Genomic DNA, 21741 nt, shown 5'->3' with positions numbered 1-21741 from the left:
AGTCCCATTTTTCATTTTACTTCTATTTTTGGCAAAAATCATGTCTTGGTTGTCCATTCCCCCCATCATTTTATCGGGAATATTGGGTAACGTCTTGCAAGACTCCTGATTTTTGTTAATGACTTTAGATTGTCTTTCCTTTCACTAGCACAACCCCTAAAAACTAGTCATTCCCACTGTCATTAATTACCTGGTGCTAAACTCTGTTCTAAACTGATAAAGATTTGAAAGGGAACAAGAAAGTGCTCATTAATACAATAATTCCATAATTGCTGACAGAGAAGCTGCAATAGCGTAAAAGAATAAATTATTAATGTAACACAGTAAGTATGAAAGCGTAGTAGAAAAATATGATTAAAAATGTCTTGTGAGGATCTAGGTTTCAGAATAGTTGTCACTTATTGCTTGTTAAAAACATGATTATATCCACACAGCCATGAAACTGCGTAGTTGAGTTCAATCTCCATCTTAGTTTGCAATTAAGCAAAACAAATCTGTTTCCACACATTGTGTAAGCACTCTCTAGATGGCAAGCAATACTTTAGTTAAAAGACAGAAGGGCATTTGATCTCCACAGTAATCTGTGGACAGTATTAAAAAAATAGAGGAGGAGAAGTAGTATTAAAAAAACCCAGAAACCAAAACTGAAACACACTGAGACCCTTACCTCTGTCAGCTCATCTCTCCTTCGCCCAAGCTTTGGTTGATGCTCAACTGGAGCATAAACTGTCATAGTTCTGAATATTAAAAAAATAATAATACAGTAACACGTTTCAAAGTAAAATAAAAGTTATGATTATTTCTATATTCTCTGTATTAAACAGGATTTATCATCAACCCCAAAAGAGCAGAACTTCAAAGAAAGTTTACAACAGAAAAAATTAAGCCTGTTATTTTAAAGGTTTTGCTACAGCCAGCAATCCAGAATTATTACTGATATAATACTCTGCATATTTTACAACTATATCATTTTCAAACATCTACACTTCATTTTAAAACAGGCAGTTAAATAGCCATATGAAATATAGGCATATAGTACCCACAAAACCCAAACAGGTAGAAAATAAATAATAATTAAAAAAAAAACACACCCCCTAAAAACCACCCAGAAGTGCTAAAGCAAGCAAGGAGCACAAAGGATGACAAAAATTGTATTTTTGTTTCAATTAAAAAATTAAACCTAACAAGCATTATTTCATTTCCCACAGGGTCTTTTCCTGCTGGCTTTCACAGTTCTATCTTAATGCTTAATGATACTCACCGAGGCCAGGTATAATATCCCCAGTGTGTTTTTTCCACAAAACAAGATGACTCCCAAGCTTCCTTAGTCTTTGGTAAATTCTGACTGTCATAGTGCAGCCACTGGTTATCCGGTCTGTCACCAGCCTGAATGCTGGAAGGCTTAGGGTTTCCACCTGGTTAAAGTGGAAATTATACTCTATCAAACTTGTTCATTAACAGTCCCAGCAAATGTTATGACTTTTATTAAAAGATTCTAAAAGGCTTTGATGTCTCTCTCACCCCAATCAAATCTGTACAGAGATTTGCCCAAGGAGATTAAAAGTAACACCAACAGTAATAGAAGAGATACCTTTAGTAATTTATATATATGTGCCTTTTGAAATGATTAAAAAAAAGATTAAGAAGGAGATATACAAATTATCCTCACAAATTACAAGGCTTTCTGAAAGGAGAATGACCATATCTCTGAAGTTTTAACTCACTTCAAATAAGTGAATAGCTTAATGCATGCTTGCATGTATACCACTGCTTCAAAAAAACCCCAAAACTGAAAAATGACTATTATTGACCTATATTGACTGAAAAATACCATCTATTCTGTTTGCTTAGGACATTAGCAACTAGAGAGAAATGAAAAACTTGTGATTCTATGTTTAGCTTGTGATTCTATGTTTAATTTGAGCACAAAAATATGCTTTTAAAATTTTTTTAGGATAAATGTTAGTAAGACATTTCTTAGATTAAATAAAACGTACTTATTTCATAAGGGCAGATGGGCACTTTCTTGTGTGTTCTCTTAAGCTGTTTAAGAATACCAGCCACAGCTGAGATGGCCACCTAAAAGAAAGAAATGGGCATTAACATATCCATTCCATACGCTTACCTCCAGAAGGATGTGTCTAATCATCTCATCACAGACACTTTTTAAGCCAGCTATTCAGCGCCCTAAAAAGCCACTGAACATTACAGTGAACTTTGTCAGCCCAGTGACTGATACTTCCCATAAAGAAGGAACCTCACTCATTTCAGGGGATACAGTACGTGACTTAAGTGTGACCTTTATAGCCCAGAAAAATCTCTCCACTTATTTTCAGGGGAAAAAAGTGATGGCCATTAGTTTCCAGCCTCACTGAGGGAACAGACAGAGTGAAAGGTACAAATATAACACACAGATAGCTCCCCTCAGGTAATAAGCTGCAGATGGAAAAAACAGACATCTGCAAAAGAATCCTGAAATAAGAATAAATAGCTACGTTCCACATTTTCACAGTTTATAGACTTTACATCATATGTCATGGCTACAGTACTGCCAAGACTGTCCTCTTCTTGGATTAGGAACTTTCGTGCACATGCATGGCTGGAAGGGTGAGGAAGGATTGTACACCTCAGTTTTTGTGCTTTGTCACAGCAAAACATCACAAACATCTGATTTAAACCCCAGTGAGCTGCAAAATAATAAGATATAATTATGGTTTTACCTTACGAACTACTATTGCGTCATGGTTGAGACACTGCACGAAAAATTTTATGGCACGGACAGGCAGTATCCTATCATCCCTCAGAAGCAGAGATAAGAAACCGATGCTTATGTGCTCGAACTTCCAGGGACTAAAAACAAAATAAACATATTCAAAACAGACAGTAAGTAGCATAGTTGCATGTACTACTTTTGCACAGAAATGGTTAGATTTATTAAGATTATGTAAATATGTTTGGACTAACATAGGTAACATTCTACGCCACTGCTATAGTCAACAAGCTTAACTGTCATTTAGTGAAACACCCAGTGTTCTGGGAACACAAAAGTGCAATCAAACACTCGGCTAATGGTGCCCTTTTGATCTTGGCATTTCAATGTAAGATACAGACCTATGGGGATACTCTTTAAAAGTTTTTAAACACAAATATTACACTACCAACAAAAATCTATTCGTATGTCAGTATTATGCAGACAGAACCAGAGCTTTTTTCCCCAGAACAAAAAAACCCCAGGTCAAACTAATTAACAACAACTCCCAAGATGTGATGACACCTTATATAAAGAAATCAAGCTCGCAGTGAAAATAAATTCAGGACTCATTCATTTCTTTACGTAGGAGACAGTAATGCAAGATTCCCCTATATTGGCCTTTACGTTCCTGTTTGGGCAAGCAGAATCCATACGCAAATGCACGAGGACCTCCAGAAATTCACTGTCTGCAGATCCCTTTGCAAAAGCTCTCCAAGAAGCTAGCCACAATCCATTTTATGCAAGACTGCTACCGACATACTACTTTCGGACAACTACCTCGAGGGTGAAAAAATATTACTAGATTCTGGTCATGCTGGCTGCGCTTCTTGATGCAACTGATATTTATTCATGTAGCCACCTCCAATCCACCCCCCAAAACAAATTCTCATGCACAGAAAGCGGGACTTACAGATTTCTTTGTTCCACACAGTCCAGCAGCATGTTGACCAAATTTTCATAGTTCCTGAGGGAAAAAGAAGGAATCATCAAGCAGATGCTACTGAGAGAATCATTTAAAAATAGAATACAAGTTTCTCAACAAAAGGTGGGTGAAGGCAACGCAGTAAACACAGCACCGACTGGGAAGACAGGGAAGAGGAGGGAGGAAGGAAACATGAGTGTAGAGGAGAGAGGCTGCCAAGTCAAGAGAAGATACACAAGAACAATCCTTGGGCATTCTGAATTTGTGGAGCTTAAGATTTAGTTTAGCGATTTTGGATTATTACGTTTAATGTACGGTAAATATTAGGTAGCATAAGCTGGCATTAAGGAAAGTTTAACTTACCGCAGAGCCTCAGCATTCTTTTCTTTCTGCCGCTGAATTCCTAACTGAATTTCTTCTGAACAAAGACCTGTGAAGTTTGAACTTGGATGTTCTGATTTTTGCAGCATAACAGCTATCTCAATGCATTTCTCTGGAACCTAGTGACAGAGAATGCAAAGATTTGGAACTGAGCAGCAGCTTACAAGTTTTCAATGTTTACTTCTGTTTTGAAATAAGCAGAGTACAGAATTTCCTATCCACAGACAAGTCCGTGAAGAAGTAGGGAAGACAACTTTTGTGCTCACATAGCAGAATTATTTCTCCAAGTACAATGTTTTATTCTATTTTAAAATAAAGACAAACTTTCTTATTTCATTAAGAATAAAAATTGTTTATGAAATATTTTTTATTAATTGGCACAAGGTTTTTAAAGTAAGTACCATGCCATTTATGCCACTGATTAGGCAAGAGGCAGTTGTGTAATGAGTGCTGTGTGTTAGCACAGTGGGACAGCACCACAAATACTGACAATGTTCATTTGGTGACACTGTCCTACTAACACCTATCTTCATGCCTGCTCAGCATGACCCGCACTAATTAACACTGAAGGGCAACTTAAACTTCCTTTCTGTAACAGGCTTCCTTAGAAGTTAACAAAAAGTTACCAGTTCCAATAGTATTACAGGAAGCTCTATTACTTCCGTCTCAGAAATACACATCTACATTCCCCTAACAGCAATCGGAATGCCATCAACAGAATAACTCAAATATACATGAGTCTCAAGCAGTTACGTCATCAAGTGCTCTCAGAAACCAAGACATCAACACCAAGCAATCTGTCACTTACTGCAAAATCCAATCCAATTGTTTCATACTGCCTATGGATTTTTTCTGCTAGGTCATCAAAGAGTCTAACTATGGATGGTTTTTCCAAAGACATAGCTTTGCTAAGCCCAGAAGAAACAATTGCTGGCCACGTCTGGGCAATACAGTCCCAGTCATGAAGATTTGCCAAACACACTCCGTTGTGATTTCCAAGGAGACAATATAAGGCACCCTGTAAAATGAAAGATGTAATTTTAGAAAGTTAAAGCATTGTTCGCATATAAGTGAACATAAGGCATAAGCGTGTGCCCACACAGAATAAACTTTAATCTTCACATTACCATGTCATTAGAATGTACCATAAACATTCAGCTATGTGGCTTCATTGTCAAAATACTGAAGATTTTTCACAAAATCCTCTTCATGCTAAAGAACTGTTTTAATAAAATTGGAAGCCCTGCCAATTAATTTAGCCACAGACTGGCTGGCTGATTTCTGAATTACATTATAAAGGAGATTATTCAATGATCAAGTACCACACCTGGCCTTTCTGTGAACTGATTCATGTTTGGGCTGCAGGCAAATCATAATGCTGCTCCCTAGGCACCTGAAATGATGCTGATTGAAGAGGATGCGGATAACTACTGGACACGACACAAAGAACCGGTGAATGCGACAGGTGATTGTGTGAGAAGCTGACAGAAGTTACACACAGTGAGATGAAGACGGGGCTGGATTTCATAGGTGATTAAGTGGGAGTTATGTGAGAAATGGCCAGATTTCACAGGCAATGGGAAGGAAGTCTTGGGGACCTTTTGGAGAGCAGCGTCTTACACAAACAACAGTGCCTAGGTAACCACATCAGTAATATCATATAGGCTAAGACTGCCTGGTAGCAGCATCAGAAATACCAAATTCAGGTACGATAGCAAATGCTTTAAGTGTAGCAAAACTGAGACCAATCCAGAAAAAGTAACTAGGCATGGGTTGCTTATCTGGGAGGAGACCGGGATGGATAAAGGGAGGTACAAGGATGGCAGGAAAAGAAAATTAAAAAATGAAATAAAAATTAGGAAACAAGAAACGGGATAAGAAGATACACAAACAATGTAATCAAATGCTGCCTGATAACACCTATCGGGCAGCTGGAGCAGGATAAGCAGCCATTGCTGCTGTTCTGACCACACAAAAAGAGTCCAACTTGCCTCTGTGGCCAGGAGGACTGAGGAGGGTGCAAAGGAAGGAGGGGAGCACGATGCTTTCCAACACCTGGACGGATAGACTGCATCCTGGCATCACTGCATCAGGATCATTTCCAGGCCTGACAAAATGGGCAATTACCCACCACTTCATAACGAAACTCACCTGATTTAGTATAAATTTTATGGGTGATCAACTTTTTGTCTAGTTCACACTATTTTCTTATACTGCTACAGCTGACAACTGCTTAATGTGTTTTACCACCTTGGACTATAGCTTCTCAACTTCCATTTCATAATTTAAAAATAGGTGTTAACATACATTTTTGTAAGACCTGAACACACAATGGAATGAGGAACACACATAAACACAAAATTTATCTTAACTGATCTAACCCAAATAATTCCTTATGCATTTGTCCTGCATAAGCTATATGCCATGAAAATATCAGTCATGCTGATAAACAACCAAATTCCACTTTCACCATTAAGAATTCTCCTATAAAAACACTTTCAAAAGACAGACATGAAACAAAGTTAATGAGACAGTACTTTAAATTGCTTTTGAGTGACATCTTGCCGGTCTGGACGCAAGAATTCCAAAACCAAAGGAATGATATCTCTGCAACAAAAATTGTACGTTCCCAGAGCTGTGAAGAATGCTTGCTGAGCTTTACTTCTGACCTGTGGGAAGAGACACATTACTAGAAAGTCTTCCAAATCAAAAATATACTACACAAAATAATATCCAGTTACTTATGCATACAGTTTCTGTGATGTATTTGTGCATAGAAACAAAATTATTTGTGAGGAGTTGTAATCCTTGTCCACAGTTGTTCATAAAAAACCTATTTCTTTTTTCTAGCATTTAGTTGAGAACATCTACAAAGTTAAAGAAAATTCTTTATGTTGCCAAAAGCAGTCATTGTGTTTTTAAGATCATTTGAGAATCAAACATCTCAGCTAGAATAATAGACGCAGTCAGCATAACTCTAAAGAGCCTACAGACATTGTGGATGGATCTGAATTCATACACACGCACACACAGAGTTCCCACTGGGCAAAGAGTTCAAAATCCAACTACTGGCACATTTGTTTTGGATGTTTTTAAAAGCTAGGATGCCATCATAGCTACTTTGTATAAGTAGACTTCGCATTCCAAATAGAGTCAACCTGGTGTATTTTTACTGAACTTTTTTATTGAATTATTCTTTAGAAGCATTGAGTTAAGTCGCTCAAAAAATTTAAAATTTGTAACTGGAGTCAGTAGGCTCTCCACCCAGTTAAGTTCTTTATTTGACAAAGAAGGGGCTTAAAGCAAAAACTATGCCAAAATTGGCAACTGTTGCAAATGACGTAAGTAAATATTTCACATTGCCATGAAAACAAATTGAAAAGCAAAGATTTGAAAAGCATAACTTGAAGAGATCAACAAAAAACTCCATATATTTCAGTTTAAAAGGGGTTGTTCCTTACCTGACCATATGAACTTGTAGACAAACACAAAAGATCTCTGATCATCTCCTGGTGGGAAGTTTTATATTCACAGCCTTCCATAGTTAGTGTTCTCAGCTAAATTGCACAGAACACACAAATAAGGGACAGATTGTTTTACATTTCACACATGTAAGAGAAACTTAGTGCAGGATTATTGCATCTTTTGCTAAATGACAACATAACAAATCAGCTTTTCAATTAAAATAGTTAGTGAAGATTTAAGTGAAAGTATTACCTCATGCTGCAACATAACTCTGTCTATCAGCAAAGCTCTGATATGCTGTTTCTTTCCTTGAAGCTGTAAATAAATACATAATTTGGTTTAGATTTCAGTATTCATATTCGCAATTTGTACTGACTGAATTCCCCATGTACTCTTTTTCTTCTAGAAAAAGGCAAATTTCGTGTACAAATTCTTGTCAGACAATCTGGATTTTTTTTTCCCTGGTAAAGTTTATTTGCCTATTACTCTGTAAGAAAAAGGAAGCTCTGGTCACAGAAGTTTCTCAGCTAGCAAGCATGAGAATGGAGCACCATGCCAGATCTCAGACTTTGGTCCAAGGATATGTACAAACTGAGGGTTAATACAGTTCAGAAATGCTAAGCTATTTAGATTAGATTTACATCACATTTCCAAATGAAGGTATAAAAGCACTGCAAAACAATATTCTTATCAAGGAATTAGATTTCAAAGTTATGAAAACTGGTTAGGAAAGTAACAAAAATATCAAAAAAGTCTTTCTGAACATGGTAAACTATTTCCATCCCTCACCTAAGCTTCACAAAGAAAAATCACTGACCCTGTTCTCCATTGATTTTTTCACTAAATTAAAGCTTTTCCATCGTGAATCAAACTCATGCTTGTGAGACCCTTGGAACTGTAAAACATCACTAATAATCTGTAGAAAGAAAAAGATGACAAAGAGTTATTATTTTGCAAAACAAGTGATCTTGTCTCAAGTATTACAAATTTAAAGTATACCTTTATTATTAGAAATAAAGACTTGGTATCATCTTCTGAATTATCAAGTATATAGCCTGCAATTGGAAGAAAAATCATCATCAGACAGGAAAACAGCTTTAAAAATTAACAATAATTTTATTTCCAAAAAGCTTAAATTTAAGAATTATAGACAAAGTAAACAAAACAAGTTTCTCATCTATTAAATGATACTTAAAAGCACACCACAGTACTTTCTAGATAGAGAAGTGGTTAAACTTACGCAGCAACTTCCTTGTAACCCTTGCAATCGTTTCTCGATAATTCTCTCTTGATAAATCTGCAAAAAAATTTAAACACTTTATCTTTATTATACAAGAGCATAAAAAGCTATTTGTAGACAAGTAAACCAGTGGAAAGCCAGAGCAGACTATTCAGAAATGGCACTAAGGACTATTACAAAAAAAATAATCTTCTTGTATCTAAGGACACTAGTCTCATAAGGGCCTTCTTTTGTTTATAAAGTCAACAGTATGTTTTTTTATAGGTACATAACCTTCTTTATCTGTCTTGACACTCAACTTTATTTCTAAGCACAGACTGAGGCAGATTATTTAGCATATGCAAATTGAGTAACAGGGTAAAAAGTTACCCAATAAAGCAGGGTAAAAAAGAGAGTTAATAGCATACAGATTTTACATATCCAGTAATCAAGCCAGTAGAAGACTAGGGACTTATTCCCCTTCAATACAGGGAGGGGAACAGACTTTCCCAATCTAAACAACAAAAAACGCAGAAGAAAGGAGGATCAATGATACACACAGTCTCCTTGGAAAGTTTTAAATCGGAATAAACTTAATTGCTGCAAAGGAATACTAAACTAAAGCCCATTCTCTATTACATGTTATACGGCCACAAACTACTCACCACTTGCAAACTAACGGACCAGATATTAAAAGTATTGAAGCACCTAAAATCATTTCATAGTCTAATAAGCAGTTACTGTGTGCCTCAGTTCCGTATTTAAGTAGTCCATCTTCACTTGGAAGATGGTCAAGAATACACACAATATAGCCCGAAAAATGCACTTTTATTGTAATGGAGCTGTCACAGCCTTCAGCGGGTTATGCCCAAACTCCTTCTGTCTCTCAAGTGCAGTCCTTGCGTGATGGGTGTCGTTTCCTGCACCTCTTATGTGCGTGGAAGTACACGGGCCCAATCATTCTGGCCTGGGGGGTCGGACACGAGCTCCCATTCCCAGCCATATTATTGCAAGAGATATGTATTTTGTATGCCATCACTGAAGGTGAAATGGTGTGTGCACAAAAACTACTGTGTTGGCCAAAAAAGCCTATTTAATACAAAGAGAAGAATCAAAATTATGCTCTCAAAAAAAGCCTATTGTTTTTACAGCAGAAAACAAAAAGAATTAAAACACCGCTTACAATGTGTCTGAACAGAATTAGGATCTACTTACCATATTCAACACCAGTGTACAGTTTTGTCTCTTCCAAAGACACCAGACTTGGGACCCTGTATGAAAACAAACTAAGTATTAGTACACATTATGGAGATCATTGACTATGTGAGTTGCACTGACATTTAATTCATTGTAACAAGTAAAATTTCATGCCAATAGCACCAAGAACGTTTGGATTTACTAGCTGTAAAATCTACTATTTTTATATAAACCAGCCATACTTATCAGTCAGATTGTTTGGCAAAGGCAAGTACACCATAAAGACACCTTGAACTCAGAATCTTGATTTCTCATGTAACAGAATCTCACCAGTTCTATGAAATAGCCATGTTCAAACCTACACACACAGTCATCAAAACAAGTGTGGCTCCCAGTCATCTTAGACTAGAAAAAGATGAATTTGCCTGCTGAGGCAGAAGCCTTTCCTGACAAGGTAAGCTGATGGAGCTTTTCTGACTTTGGTCCCTTCTTTATAAAGTAAAGAAATGTACCCATTATCTACAGAACTTATACTTAGTACTACATGAAGTTCACTATTAATAACCATACCAAAAAATAAAACCACGCTTTTTCCAGTTTCGGGGTCAAACTTGATCAATCCAAAAAAATTTTTTTAAAAAAACTGAATTATTAGATTTTGTGGATTTGCTTTATATGTAACCACGCAAAAAACCACAGACTCAGACATCACATGCTAATGAATTTAAAAGACATAAGAACATATCCTGCATACACTTGGGTTTTTCTGTTTGTGTGAGTTTGTTTTGGTTTTATTGTGGGTTGTTTTTTTTTTTAAACCTACAATCTCACCTTCTAAACATTACGGTAGACAAATTCAAGCTTTCAAGGACAAAATATACCAATGTAATGTATTAAACAAATAGCATCAGCAAGTAATTCCTATAAAAATAAATATTCACATAAAATTGCATTGACAGTATAATTGGAGCAAAGTTAGGTGAAGCAATGTGAATCTACTCCTATTACAGATGCTAAATAACACATCAGAAAACATGACAGATTCTGTAACTGAGCACGTGCCACCAGACACTAAAACTTTCAGATTTCAGAAAACGGCAAACTACTATCTGTCAGAACCAGAAATAAGAGTCATATTTCTCCTGTAAATGTGAACACATTAAAACATGAGCACTACAATTGCTGCGCTGATTAGATGAAGGAACACCAAACCCAAGAAAGACCTTACAACCAAAAATCAGGTAAACAAACTGACTTTGCAACCCCTGTAACAGCCACAGCGGCACCAACAAGAGTCAAACTGAAATGTCATCTTCTCAATTGATTTATACATCAAGAAGTAAAGTCTTCATTTCATTTTCCTTGTCGTATTTCTGGTAGCACTAACTTAACTTGAAAATAAGCAATTCCAAAAGTTTTCCCACTGTTTTTTCCCCACAAAACTGAGCACTGGCATAAATGCTTAAGGTACAACTTGGCCACTAAGACAATTTCCAAAATACCCAACATCAATCCAGTACTTTGGTCCTGAAAAAATAAATATATAAAGCTTTTGCGGTCTCACACACTTGGTCTTTTAGAATCATCTACATGATTGCCTCTGACAGAGTTTGTGGTGTGTTTCTCCAAGATAGAATCTTCCCAGTTGGGAAGATACAGAGAGGGGATATATCTGAAATAAACATCTGGAAATAAACAAACAAAATAAGAGTGGACCTTCCCACCCCAAATACCTTTATTTTTTTAAGAAGTAATAGTAACAGATAAATCGAACAATCTCAGGCTGTTAGACATTAAGCAGTTACTTTTTTTTGTACGGTATGTTGGATATATTAATAGGTAAATGAGCTCATAACAGCAAATTTTCCAACAGTATTTTAATATATTTTTACCCTTAAAAAGTTTTCCCTGATGTAAGTACACAAACTAAGTTCATGTAAGGCTTTCCTACCCATGAGGCAAGGAAAATTAAAGAATTTCCCAGTTGTCCCTCGGATAGCCTATAGAAAGATTCCAGATCTTCATGCTTCCTTCCTGCTCCCGGCAAAATGCATTCAACTGTTCTTTGCCAGCTAACCAAGTCCCTAATATTTAAAACAAAGGAAAAACAACACTCCAAGCCCTCTTTACACTTCAGGTTCCTGAGCAGATCAGCAGACTTGACACATAGCATCCAGTAATCAAGAAGTAGCCTGGTATTGTCCTTACACTCACCATGACATTACTCCACAGGCAGAACCATTTTATTTCAACAAAGCTACTAACTTGATGAAAACATTATTTCAAAATGCAACCATGTTTTCTAACAGGCCCATAAACTAAGATCCATGCTAGCAATATTCAGCATTAAAGTGTCAGCCACTGAGCCAAAGAAAACTTAAGTGTTTACTCAGGAGACAAAAGGAAGAGCCATGAAATGTTTTTCTTAGCTTCCATCGATACCGATAGCAAGATTCTCACAACAATGCTGCATGCAATGTATAAATAATACCATGCTTCATTCTGAATCAAGTTTTCAACACAGAAATTGCCAAGAAAACTTATGAACAAAGAGGATCTGAAATTATAAGTAGAACAGAAATCCCAATCAAACAGAACTTTGAAGAATTCATCCCCTTATTTGCCAAAAATTGATGCATTTTTTTCCGACTTCCAGACATTTACAGAGCACTTTATTCAAGTCTCTGTGTACATAAGTACAGTTCAGCAATCAGAGACAGCTTTTCAGAAACAAGTAACTTTTAGCATCACACCACTGAACCAACTGCAGAAAAAAAAAAAACCACCTGTGCCGTGTTAAGGACTAGATCAAGGGCTGCATCAACCTATTTGGACAGAAGAGATTAAGAGACAACAGTCGGAAGGTGAACAAGGAGAAAACAGGGTTACTCACCGTGGAGGAGTAACTGTTTCCTTTTCTGTGTGCAGCTCCCCCAGCAGAGCTGGGAAGTTTCCTGGAGATGCCAAGAGAGGTTAGCTAGCCCTGCCCCTCAGCATACGGTATCACATCCTTACACATTTAAAAGAAGTGGTCTTATCCTTGACCTGCAGTCTGAACACCTTCAGTGAAAGGACAGTAAGAAAGCTCTGACCAATGTCTGTAGCAAAAGTAGAACAATACTGCATCCTAACTAACCAAGCTGTATTTAAGAGGGAGACAAAAAAATGGATGTTCTCCAAGTAACATTGGTTTTGCTTCCCTAATTCAGCTGCTTTGTGTTACCTCGTTAATAAGTAGGCTGCAAGGAAGGGAAGAGGAACTCAACATCAGTGAAAGATTTCTCAACCTTAGAGAGCTTTATACTGTCTGCATTTGAAATAATCTTTATTTGCATACCATTAGAGTCATTATAACAAAAGGACATTGATATCACTTAAAATTACAGTGGCCCCTTAAGGAAAAGGGTAGACTGTGTGTGCAGAAGCATTATGCATACCTGTACACATCTTGTGTGGCAGAAAAAACATCACATTTGTGTTTCTGCAGGCGCAGAGAAAACTGTATATTCATTTTCCCCAACTAGGTCAGGATAATTCACCATAGCTCTGACTCTGTGGCTTTGAACACCTTAATTCAGCCACAGAGATCTGCTGCTGTCATGAAGGATTGCTCCTCACAACTTCTGGCAGCCTCCTCAACTCCTTTTTTTCCCCATTCCCCTTGTAACTATCCATTTTGCATTTAAAAAAATAATTAACAGAACACACCTGAAATCAATGGCATCTCTACTAAGGATAAAGAACACTGTATGGAATAATAATATAAATACACACTGTTGAGTCATGAAATAGCTTTCTACTAATTTGTTAAGCAAGGCACTTCAGAAGACAATTCATTCCATCCTCCAAAAAAGATGAAGTTTGAATTCCTTGCTACTTAGAGGCTAAAAAATAAAAATACCAAGTGACATTTATTAAAGTTCTATTTCCTACTGAAATTTAACTATTCTTTTAAATTCTGACAAGTTTCAATTATGCAGTTTATTTGTGCATGGATTATGCACAAATTTCTTTTCTACTGAATTGTCTATCTCCCTAAACACCTGCTCACATGCTCATTCATAGTAACACTAAGCATTTAAAATGCATGAGCTATTTTTTTAATTGAGCTATGATGGGACTTGCAGATTATTTGGGTCATTCATGTGAAAAACACATGTGAACTTTGCTCCCAAACCTGAGAGGCACGGGGGCCTGTGGAAATTACAAACTACACATGAGAACAGCTTGGTCTCCAAAAAAGTTGGAGTATTATGAAACCTAAACTACGTATGCTTAAGTTCACTAAACAAGGAAATCTCTCTTCAAGCACTTCACAACAGCTATGCTGACGTGTACACCGAGTGAATACTTTTGGGTATACTGAGCATACTCAAGTCAAGTGTTGACAATGTGTTTTTAATTTAACAATGTGTTTTCTGTACTAAATATATCACTTTTCAGTTCAGAGGCTACCAGTCATCAAAAGATAAAAAAGGAGTAAGAGCAGCTAATGAATCAACATGAAAACATTAACCTAGATTGACAGGAGATTCATGAAGGCTCATGCCAATGTACACACTTGTAGATAAATAAAGTTTTGAAACCTCTACTCTAACCAGGATTTATTAAGCCATGAAAATAAGGGCATGATTTCATTCTGTCTAACAAGGAGAACATACTAGACCAATGCTGGAGAATTTTATTCAGTTTCAGCTTTATAAAGCAATAAATAAAAATTAAAGTAAGAAGAAACCAACAGAAAAACTTTGTATGTTAACTATTGAAGAAGCAAATCTATCTTCAATAGGTAATAAATAAAATAAACACACCGCTGAGACACAAACCAGACTATTCTTAAAAAGGAGAAATGAAAAAAGACATTTTGAAATTATTGGATAGTCTCAGGTGTTTGACACCGAGGAACAAAAAAACCCTGTAAAAAAAGTCCATAGAAGCAGACCAAGCAACTTCCCACAAAACTTTTCAGGATGAAAAGTTTCTTTAAGTAAAAAGTACAACAGACTTTTAAACATTATTTCCATAAAATGATGTTGATGAATTGTAATACACCATCTATAATCAAACAAAACAGAATCCTGGCTTAGCAGTACTACTGCAGTAAAATGTGGTAGCCTCCACACTAGTTGACAGGCCTCATATTTGCAACAGCTCTATTTTCATTGTAGAAGTAGCAACAACAAAACCCTAAGCAGCAATAGTTACCATGTAAGCAGTCTTGTGCATTCATCTCTGCAATTTATTTTAAAGCAGAAAGGTTTAGAACTCAAATCCAGATTCACTCATTTCCTTCTCCCAAAACAGTGCTCATAAATTTTGTTATATTCTCATCGCTGTAGAAGACTACCATGTTTATGTAATACTGTGATTTAAAATTCATCCATCAAAAAAAACCGACTACCCAATCCTTGCATCTATGCAACAACACAGGTCAATTATGACAACCAATAATGAAATAAGCATTTGGCCAGCTTGGGACATCTGTGACATACAGTCGATACGTAATTTTCATAATTAGTTTTCCCTACTAAAGCAAAAAAACCCGTACTTCCTCCCCCAGTCAAGTCATCTTGCTTCGTACTAGTCACTGTTATGACCGAGTCACTCAAATTAATGATCGAATCGTATACAGCGGTCTCATGCTGTTACAGCCTGCTCCTAATGGAGAAGGCAGTCCTTTCTCCTTTACTCCTGCCACTGCCTTCCCCTGCCTGTCACTCAAGCAAGATTGCAAACAGACCCCAAAAACAAGGTCTGCAACTATTGGGGTAGCTTTAAGCTGTCAAACAGAAAAATAAACCCTATACATTCAGGGAAAAAGCATCTTGGTGGCAGAAGCGGACTGCAGGCAGATAAGAGTTCACAGTACTAACCGAACCATCACATCTAGTTCAACACCCCGCTGCACACAAAGTTTTAAAGTTCATTTACCCACATAGTTCTTTTGCTGAGGTTTAAATTATATAGTTCCAGGCTCTCCCCCACCTGTGTGACTTTCATACAGTGAGCAGGCTAGAGGATTATAAAGGAACAAATACTCATCATCTGTCTGTCTTGGCAAGAATCTTCAGGTATCCTTGACCATCAAGATGAAGGAAAATCTAGCAGTTACACCCACTCGGCTCTACTTTACAGCCAGTGCAAATAACAAGTGCTGTACTACATGGTGCATAATCAGCTATGGTTCATCGAAATTAAGTGGCATAGGAGGTATCTGACAGGAAATCTCCTGTGCCAGTTTGTTTTAGAAATATACGTGTAGAATTTTTTTTTTACTTAAATGTATCAAGCCATTTACCAATAACATTCAAAGATATTCCTATGCTGCCACATTAGGAGAATGAGTATCATCACCACTAGTGGTAAGTACTAACTGTGAATACACAGTACTTAAAATAAGGGCATTCAAGGTAACTGCCTTACTTTCAGTAAAAGCCCTTCAGTTTCAAATGTGAGGGCTTTGTGTGCATTCCTACTATAGGTAATGAGAACAGGCTTGGGAATGTGAACTGGTATTTTACAAAAAAAATAACCCAGGTACTTGCAATACGATAACAATTAAAATCAAACTTTTTTCCCCTGTTTTAATAGCAAATTCATCAAAATGTGAACTGGTATTTTACAAAAAAAATAACCCAGGTACTTGCAATACGATAACAATTAAAATCAAACTTTTTTCCCCTGTTTTAATAGCAAATTCATCAAAATGTGAACTGGTATTTTACAAAAAAAATAACCCAGGTACTTGCAATACGATAACAATTAAAATCAAACTTTTTTCCCCTGTTTTAATAGCAAATTCATCAAAAGACACCTCCTACATTCAAACTGGGTATAACTTTATGGACATATGGGATAGAAAACAGTATTCACAGGAAGTTGTTTCGTACTGCTTTTTAAATCAAGTGATTTAAATCTCCCTCATTACAACTATTTGAGTTATTTCTTGGGGAAGGAAGAGGAGGGGGGAAGGCAGCAGAGAGGACATCTTCCTTCTTGGTACAATTCCCTGCTGTGACCCTTGCTTACATACAGTAACCCAATGAAACAGAATATACATTTCCTAAGAGGCATCACTAGAATGAACACTATCTGTCCTGGATGGATCAACTCAGCCTCATCTCTCAAGATGCTAAACTGATGTTGACCTTTGTAACTGTTCTTGCTAAGTAACTTGAATAAACTGACAGGAATTTAACATTCATTTGATATGAAGTGCAACGGGATTTCCTGAAGTATTTAGTCCACCTTACCAGGCTAAACCACAATCCACTGTATACAAACCCACTCTCCTTCCCTCAGATTGTCTCCCTCATTAAAAATCCACATTTCATCAGTGATAATTCAAATCATACACAGAATGAGAACTAAAGCTTACTTAAACAAAATTCAAGTTTGTCAGGCAAATTCCAGAGTCCTGTGTAAAATCACTGAAAAGATAAATTAGCTTGACAATGGCTTTAAAAAGCCTTAATGTAAACATAAAAAGGCTGGATGTAAAACCTGCTCACAGTGGGCAGAAGATATTTCATCAATATGCATAAAGTCCGTCCAAAACCAGATAACGGTGGATACCAAAGCTCTGCAGACATTTAGTAGGATGAACTATCGAGTTCCAAAATTCAGATTATGTGAGAAAAGTCTAATTTTGATTTCTTTAGTAACACACTGATTCCAGCGTGTTCTCATGTAAATGGTATATATTTAATAAAGCAGCAGAGATAACTAACAGAATGAAGCAAATCTTTCCACAAAGTATACAAGTAATTTAGAAGCTGATTACAGGCTAATGTCCTAATCCGTACATTAAGAATTTACAGACCTCGATCAACAATATAAAAAGATGATCCTAAACACTCCACCCCAAAACAAAAGCAGAGACAGCCTACATGAAAACATTCTAATAGCAGCTGCAATTCACTCTTCTTCACAGGCAGCAAGATTCTTTCTTGTCCCAAATGAAGCTTCCATTACTGACAATCAGATAGCCTAGACAAGGGTGCAAACCCACTTACTCTTATACAGGTGTTTCTTCCTTGATAGTAACTTATTATAGCTAGAACAGATTTTTTTTTTTTTTTTTGTGGTGTTAAAAGACTTCTTGGGCCAAGATAGCCTTGTATTTTGAAGTCTAAGGCACCCAAGAACAACAAATCCTTCCTATGAAGGACCAATACCAGAAACTCTGTCCTTGAATCTGCGAGCCATACAAATTGCAAGCATCTAGCACTCGCTGCCTAAGAGATGCCAGGGCAGGATTCAGACTGAATCAAGAAGCAAGGCTAACATGCTCCTGCATTTTCCCCAATATGGACCAGCAGCACATTGCTGGTACAGGAACAGCCAACATCTCCTGAAAGGTGTCGGAGTCCTTGTTCTAGAAGATAGTCATAGTCATGCTGAATGCTGTGCACTGCCTCTAATTAAAAGACTTTTCCCTGAATTTCTTACATAGCCAAAAGTAAGAAGACGGCCTCTACAAAGCTCTCCATCTTAACAAGTGTTCTGACATACACTCAAGAGGAGCCTCTCTCACTGTACCAGCAGCTCACAGAAGCTCAGCACCTGAAGTAACGCATTTGAGACTGTATCAATGCTCCTTGGCACTTTCAGTAGCTGGCACTTTGGCAAAAAGGTCTCAGCAACAACTTTATAGTCACCAAATACAGACTGTCGTCATAAGGTTAATCGAAACCCTCCATATTTTAAACATGATACGTAACACCACGAGTACTGAGATCAACTCATAATTTCCTCTAAGTTTAATATTTCAACATACTTTCTCAAAGCAGTCAAAGCTAAACCAGCAATCCCATCTATTCAAAAATAGTCTGTTTTAAAGCCTGGACTACTGCAATGCAACAGAAAGTTCTTATTACTTCCAAAATGAAAGTTTACTCAAGCGTTTTTGCTACAGTTTTCTTCTGCATGCTGGCACCAGTAGCCAGGTTCTGCTGTGACATTATTCACAGGGGTTTGAACATTCAAAACAGGACTTATTTCCTATTTCAATAGAAGACAGCCGGCAAGCAGTTAAGTTCAGAATGTTTAGGATTTTACTCATTCAGGGTGACAGGAACATTAGTAAGACGGCAGTGCACTATGGTTTGAAGGCTTCTTTTAGAGGAAGGGAAACACATGAGGAAATGCCTAGCTTCCATTTCCTTTACATAAAGTAGCATCAGCAATGCAGTGCCATCACCTACCTTTTTTAAACATTTTCAGAGTCTTGCCTGAAAAAAAAGCACTTAACATTCTTTCATGTTTTAAGTACTCAAGCATTTCTGGAAGTCACTACTTCAAATTTCTCTATCTTTAGAGTAGTATGACAGTTCCTTAAAAATAGCCACTAGAAGCAGTTGTGTGGTAATACCAATAAGCACTAAAAAACAGTATGAATACAATTCCTAAGAATGTTTGTGATATAAAAATCAATTTTACTTACAGATGAGCCACCCTTTCTCCTTTTAGAGGCGGCAGAACATTCCCAGAACCAATCAAACAGTTATGCACTATAGCGAGACACTGCTGCACATCATCTCTTAAACAAAGAAGAAAACCCGATTACTTATCTGTTAAACGCTTGAAAATATACAAGCAATAATATTTTTTGGTGAAGTTTTATAAAAGCCCTTTTCTTTAGCTGCATCACTTCTAAACACAAGAGGGAGCACTACAGAAATCAATCATTTTTTGATCCAACCTAATCCCATTACAGAACTTTAACATTCAACTTTGTTTTCCAAAAAACTTGTTTTGGAGATTTTACATTCTCAAACAGTGAAGGAAATGTCAGTGATCTCAAAACAGACAGCTTTACCCCCCCAAAAATTGTTCTAAAGACTTTTATGTAAATCTCAGATAAAACCCATGAAATAACTCTCTACCCCAAGGCCAAGAAAAATCCTTCCCATGGATAGGATGAAGGAATATTTTGCAGTCTGAAGACAAATTATAATGCAACAATGTGAACAACTTACCTTTCTCATCTAAAGTAGTAGCATTTAGTAGAGCGCTACAAATTTTTCCCTTTGTTCTCATCTTTGTGATAAGCAGCTCTGATATGTAAAATAACTCCTTTCATCCCTCTTAAGAGGTTTCCCTAACTAAGGGGCTTTTAGTACTCATGCATTACTTATCAACTCTCTAAATACGTGTGTTTAACAAAAGCTGTTAGAATTTTTCATATTATCTTTTGTAACAGAAAAGCTTACTCTGAAGCTCCTAAATACACAAGAAGTGTTTGATTTCCAATTATTACTTCGTGGAATACCGGGGAAAAAAAAATCTGACAAAAATTCAAGCTCCAGAAATAGTGCGATTCAAAGCAATAGGAGGCTCACCTAGTGTCCCATTTATTCACACCTGTTACTCCCTCAGCAACTAATGGTACTCTCTACTCTTGCAGCTTTGCTACCATGCCTTCCAATTTAATTTGCAATTCATGCACTTGGCTACATTCTCCCAAATCACACGATTTATTTATATTAAGTAGCACACTGAAACCTTGACCAAATCAAAGTCCAATTCTGTTATAAATTAATAGCTTTACATACAAGGTGTTAAAGTCAAAAGGAAAAAAACTAAAGAAATTATTTACAAATAAACCAAATACTTAAATAGGAAGCATCTACTTTCTTCTTTTAGTCTAAGTATACTTTCTGATCAAAGTTTGGTGGCATTGATTTGTCAAGTATATAGTGCCTTTTTCAGGTTAAAAAAAAGCAGGAGCTTGGTCAGACAGAAAAATAGGAGTCTGATACACCATGCCCTGCTTCTTGCAGGGCTGCACTTTACAGCACAAGGTGTAACATCCCATGCTGTGAACACCGATTGAGTACATACAGCTTCAAGGACGTGACAGTTTAACACAAGAAATAAAGAATGTTTGAGATTTAATGCTTGTAAACAGCTTTAGCTATTTGATACTTGTAAATGCTTTAGCACACACTAAACTCATTATTATCCTGTGCTTTGGAAACTATCCTTATGAAGCCACAGTTTCACACTAACAGAGTTTAACAAGATTGGGCAACAGTATTCTTGCCTCCATTCCCCCTTGTTATGCCACTGACTCTGCACTACCTCCTCAGTTTCAACACTGCCACTTTTTTGCGGGGACACACTATATACCTTTTACTCACAGGTAGAAAGTGGAGAGAGAGAGAGAGAGGCAGGCAGATTCCCAAGCCAAAACAGTTCTGTGTTCCACTTCATAGTTTAGGAACACAAACAGTTGTGCCAAAGTAACAGGACAAGAGTCTAGAGGAAGGGCTTTTTTTATTGCTGACTATAGTTAAATGGGAACATAATTTATGGTATGTATTTAAAAAAAAATCTGGAACAGAAAAGTCTTTATACCAACATGAAGTGTACTAAGATTCCCCCCCCCCCCAGCAATTCTGTTCAAAATAATGTTATCCATTTTATGAAATGCACTTCCAAGCTATGGAAGGATACTTGGAATAACATCCAAGGCAGCGTAACATTATAGCATTTTACTCCTTAATTTTTGTAGTGCCAGTATGATTGGCAATAACTACTTAAAACAGACATGAGTGGATAGATATACCTTCTCCATATTACGTATCACCACTAACCTGGACATTTCTAGTTTTCCAATTGCATAGTGCTCCAGTCTGGTGAGCTCAGGCTGAAGAAAAGTATCCAGCAAGTAAAAAGCAAAGTTTATTTCCTCAGATGAAGGAACATGCCACTGGATGTCCAAGTTCCACAGGTCACCCGGTTTACCCCAGTCCTACAGAAAATAAAGACATTTCCTATTAATCAAACTAGGAACGAAAT

General features: G+C 36.8%; 1 protein-coding gene across 1 annotated transcript in view; it reads right to left on the bottom strand.

The window, feature by feature from the left end:
* Window positions 1-21741, bottom strand: part of PSME4 (proteasome activator subunit 4) — a gene marked incomplete at its 3' end in the record, with an annotated part of 59777 nt that overhangs the window by 13863 nt on the left and 24173 nt on the right. The window contains exons 18-33 of the mRNA XM_081998312.1: window positions 21537-21694; window positions 19382-19477; window positions 9955-10010; window positions 8761-8817; window positions 8520-8575; window positions 8338-8436; window positions 7773-7835; window positions 7517-7612; window positions 6593-6724; window positions 4864-5073; window positions 4038-4174; window positions 3663-3716; window positions 2721-2850; window positions 1998-2079; window positions 1262-1415; window positions 668-737 (exon numbers count right to left, since the gene is read on the bottom strand). Of these exons, the coding sequence (XP_081854438.1) occupies window positions 668-737; window positions 1262-1415; window positions 1998-2079; window positions 2721-2850; window positions 3663-3716; window positions 4038-4174; window positions 4864-5073; window positions 6593-6724; window positions 7517-7612; window positions 7773-7835; window positions 8338-8436; window positions 8520-8575; window positions 8761-8817; window positions 9955-10010; window positions 19382-19477; window positions 21537-21694 (1650 nt within the window). The remainder of the gene's footprint in view (window positions 1-667; window positions 738-1261; window positions 1416-1997; window positions 2080-2720; window positions 2851-3662; window positions 3717-4037; window positions 4175-4863; window positions 5074-6592; window positions 6725-7516; window positions 7613-7772; window positions 7836-8337; window positions 8437-8519; window positions 8576-8760; window positions 8818-9954; window positions 10011-19381; window positions 19478-21536; window positions 21695-21741) is intronic.

This window comes from Phaethon aethereus (genome assembly GCF_964289735.1).
Source record: "Phaethon aethereus genome assembly, chromosome: 3".
Lineage (NCBI taxonomy): Eukaryota > Metazoa > Chordata > Aves > Phaethontiformes > Phaethontidae > Phaethon > Phaethon aethereus.
This window is presented reverse-complemented; position numbering and strand designations above follow the sequence as displayed.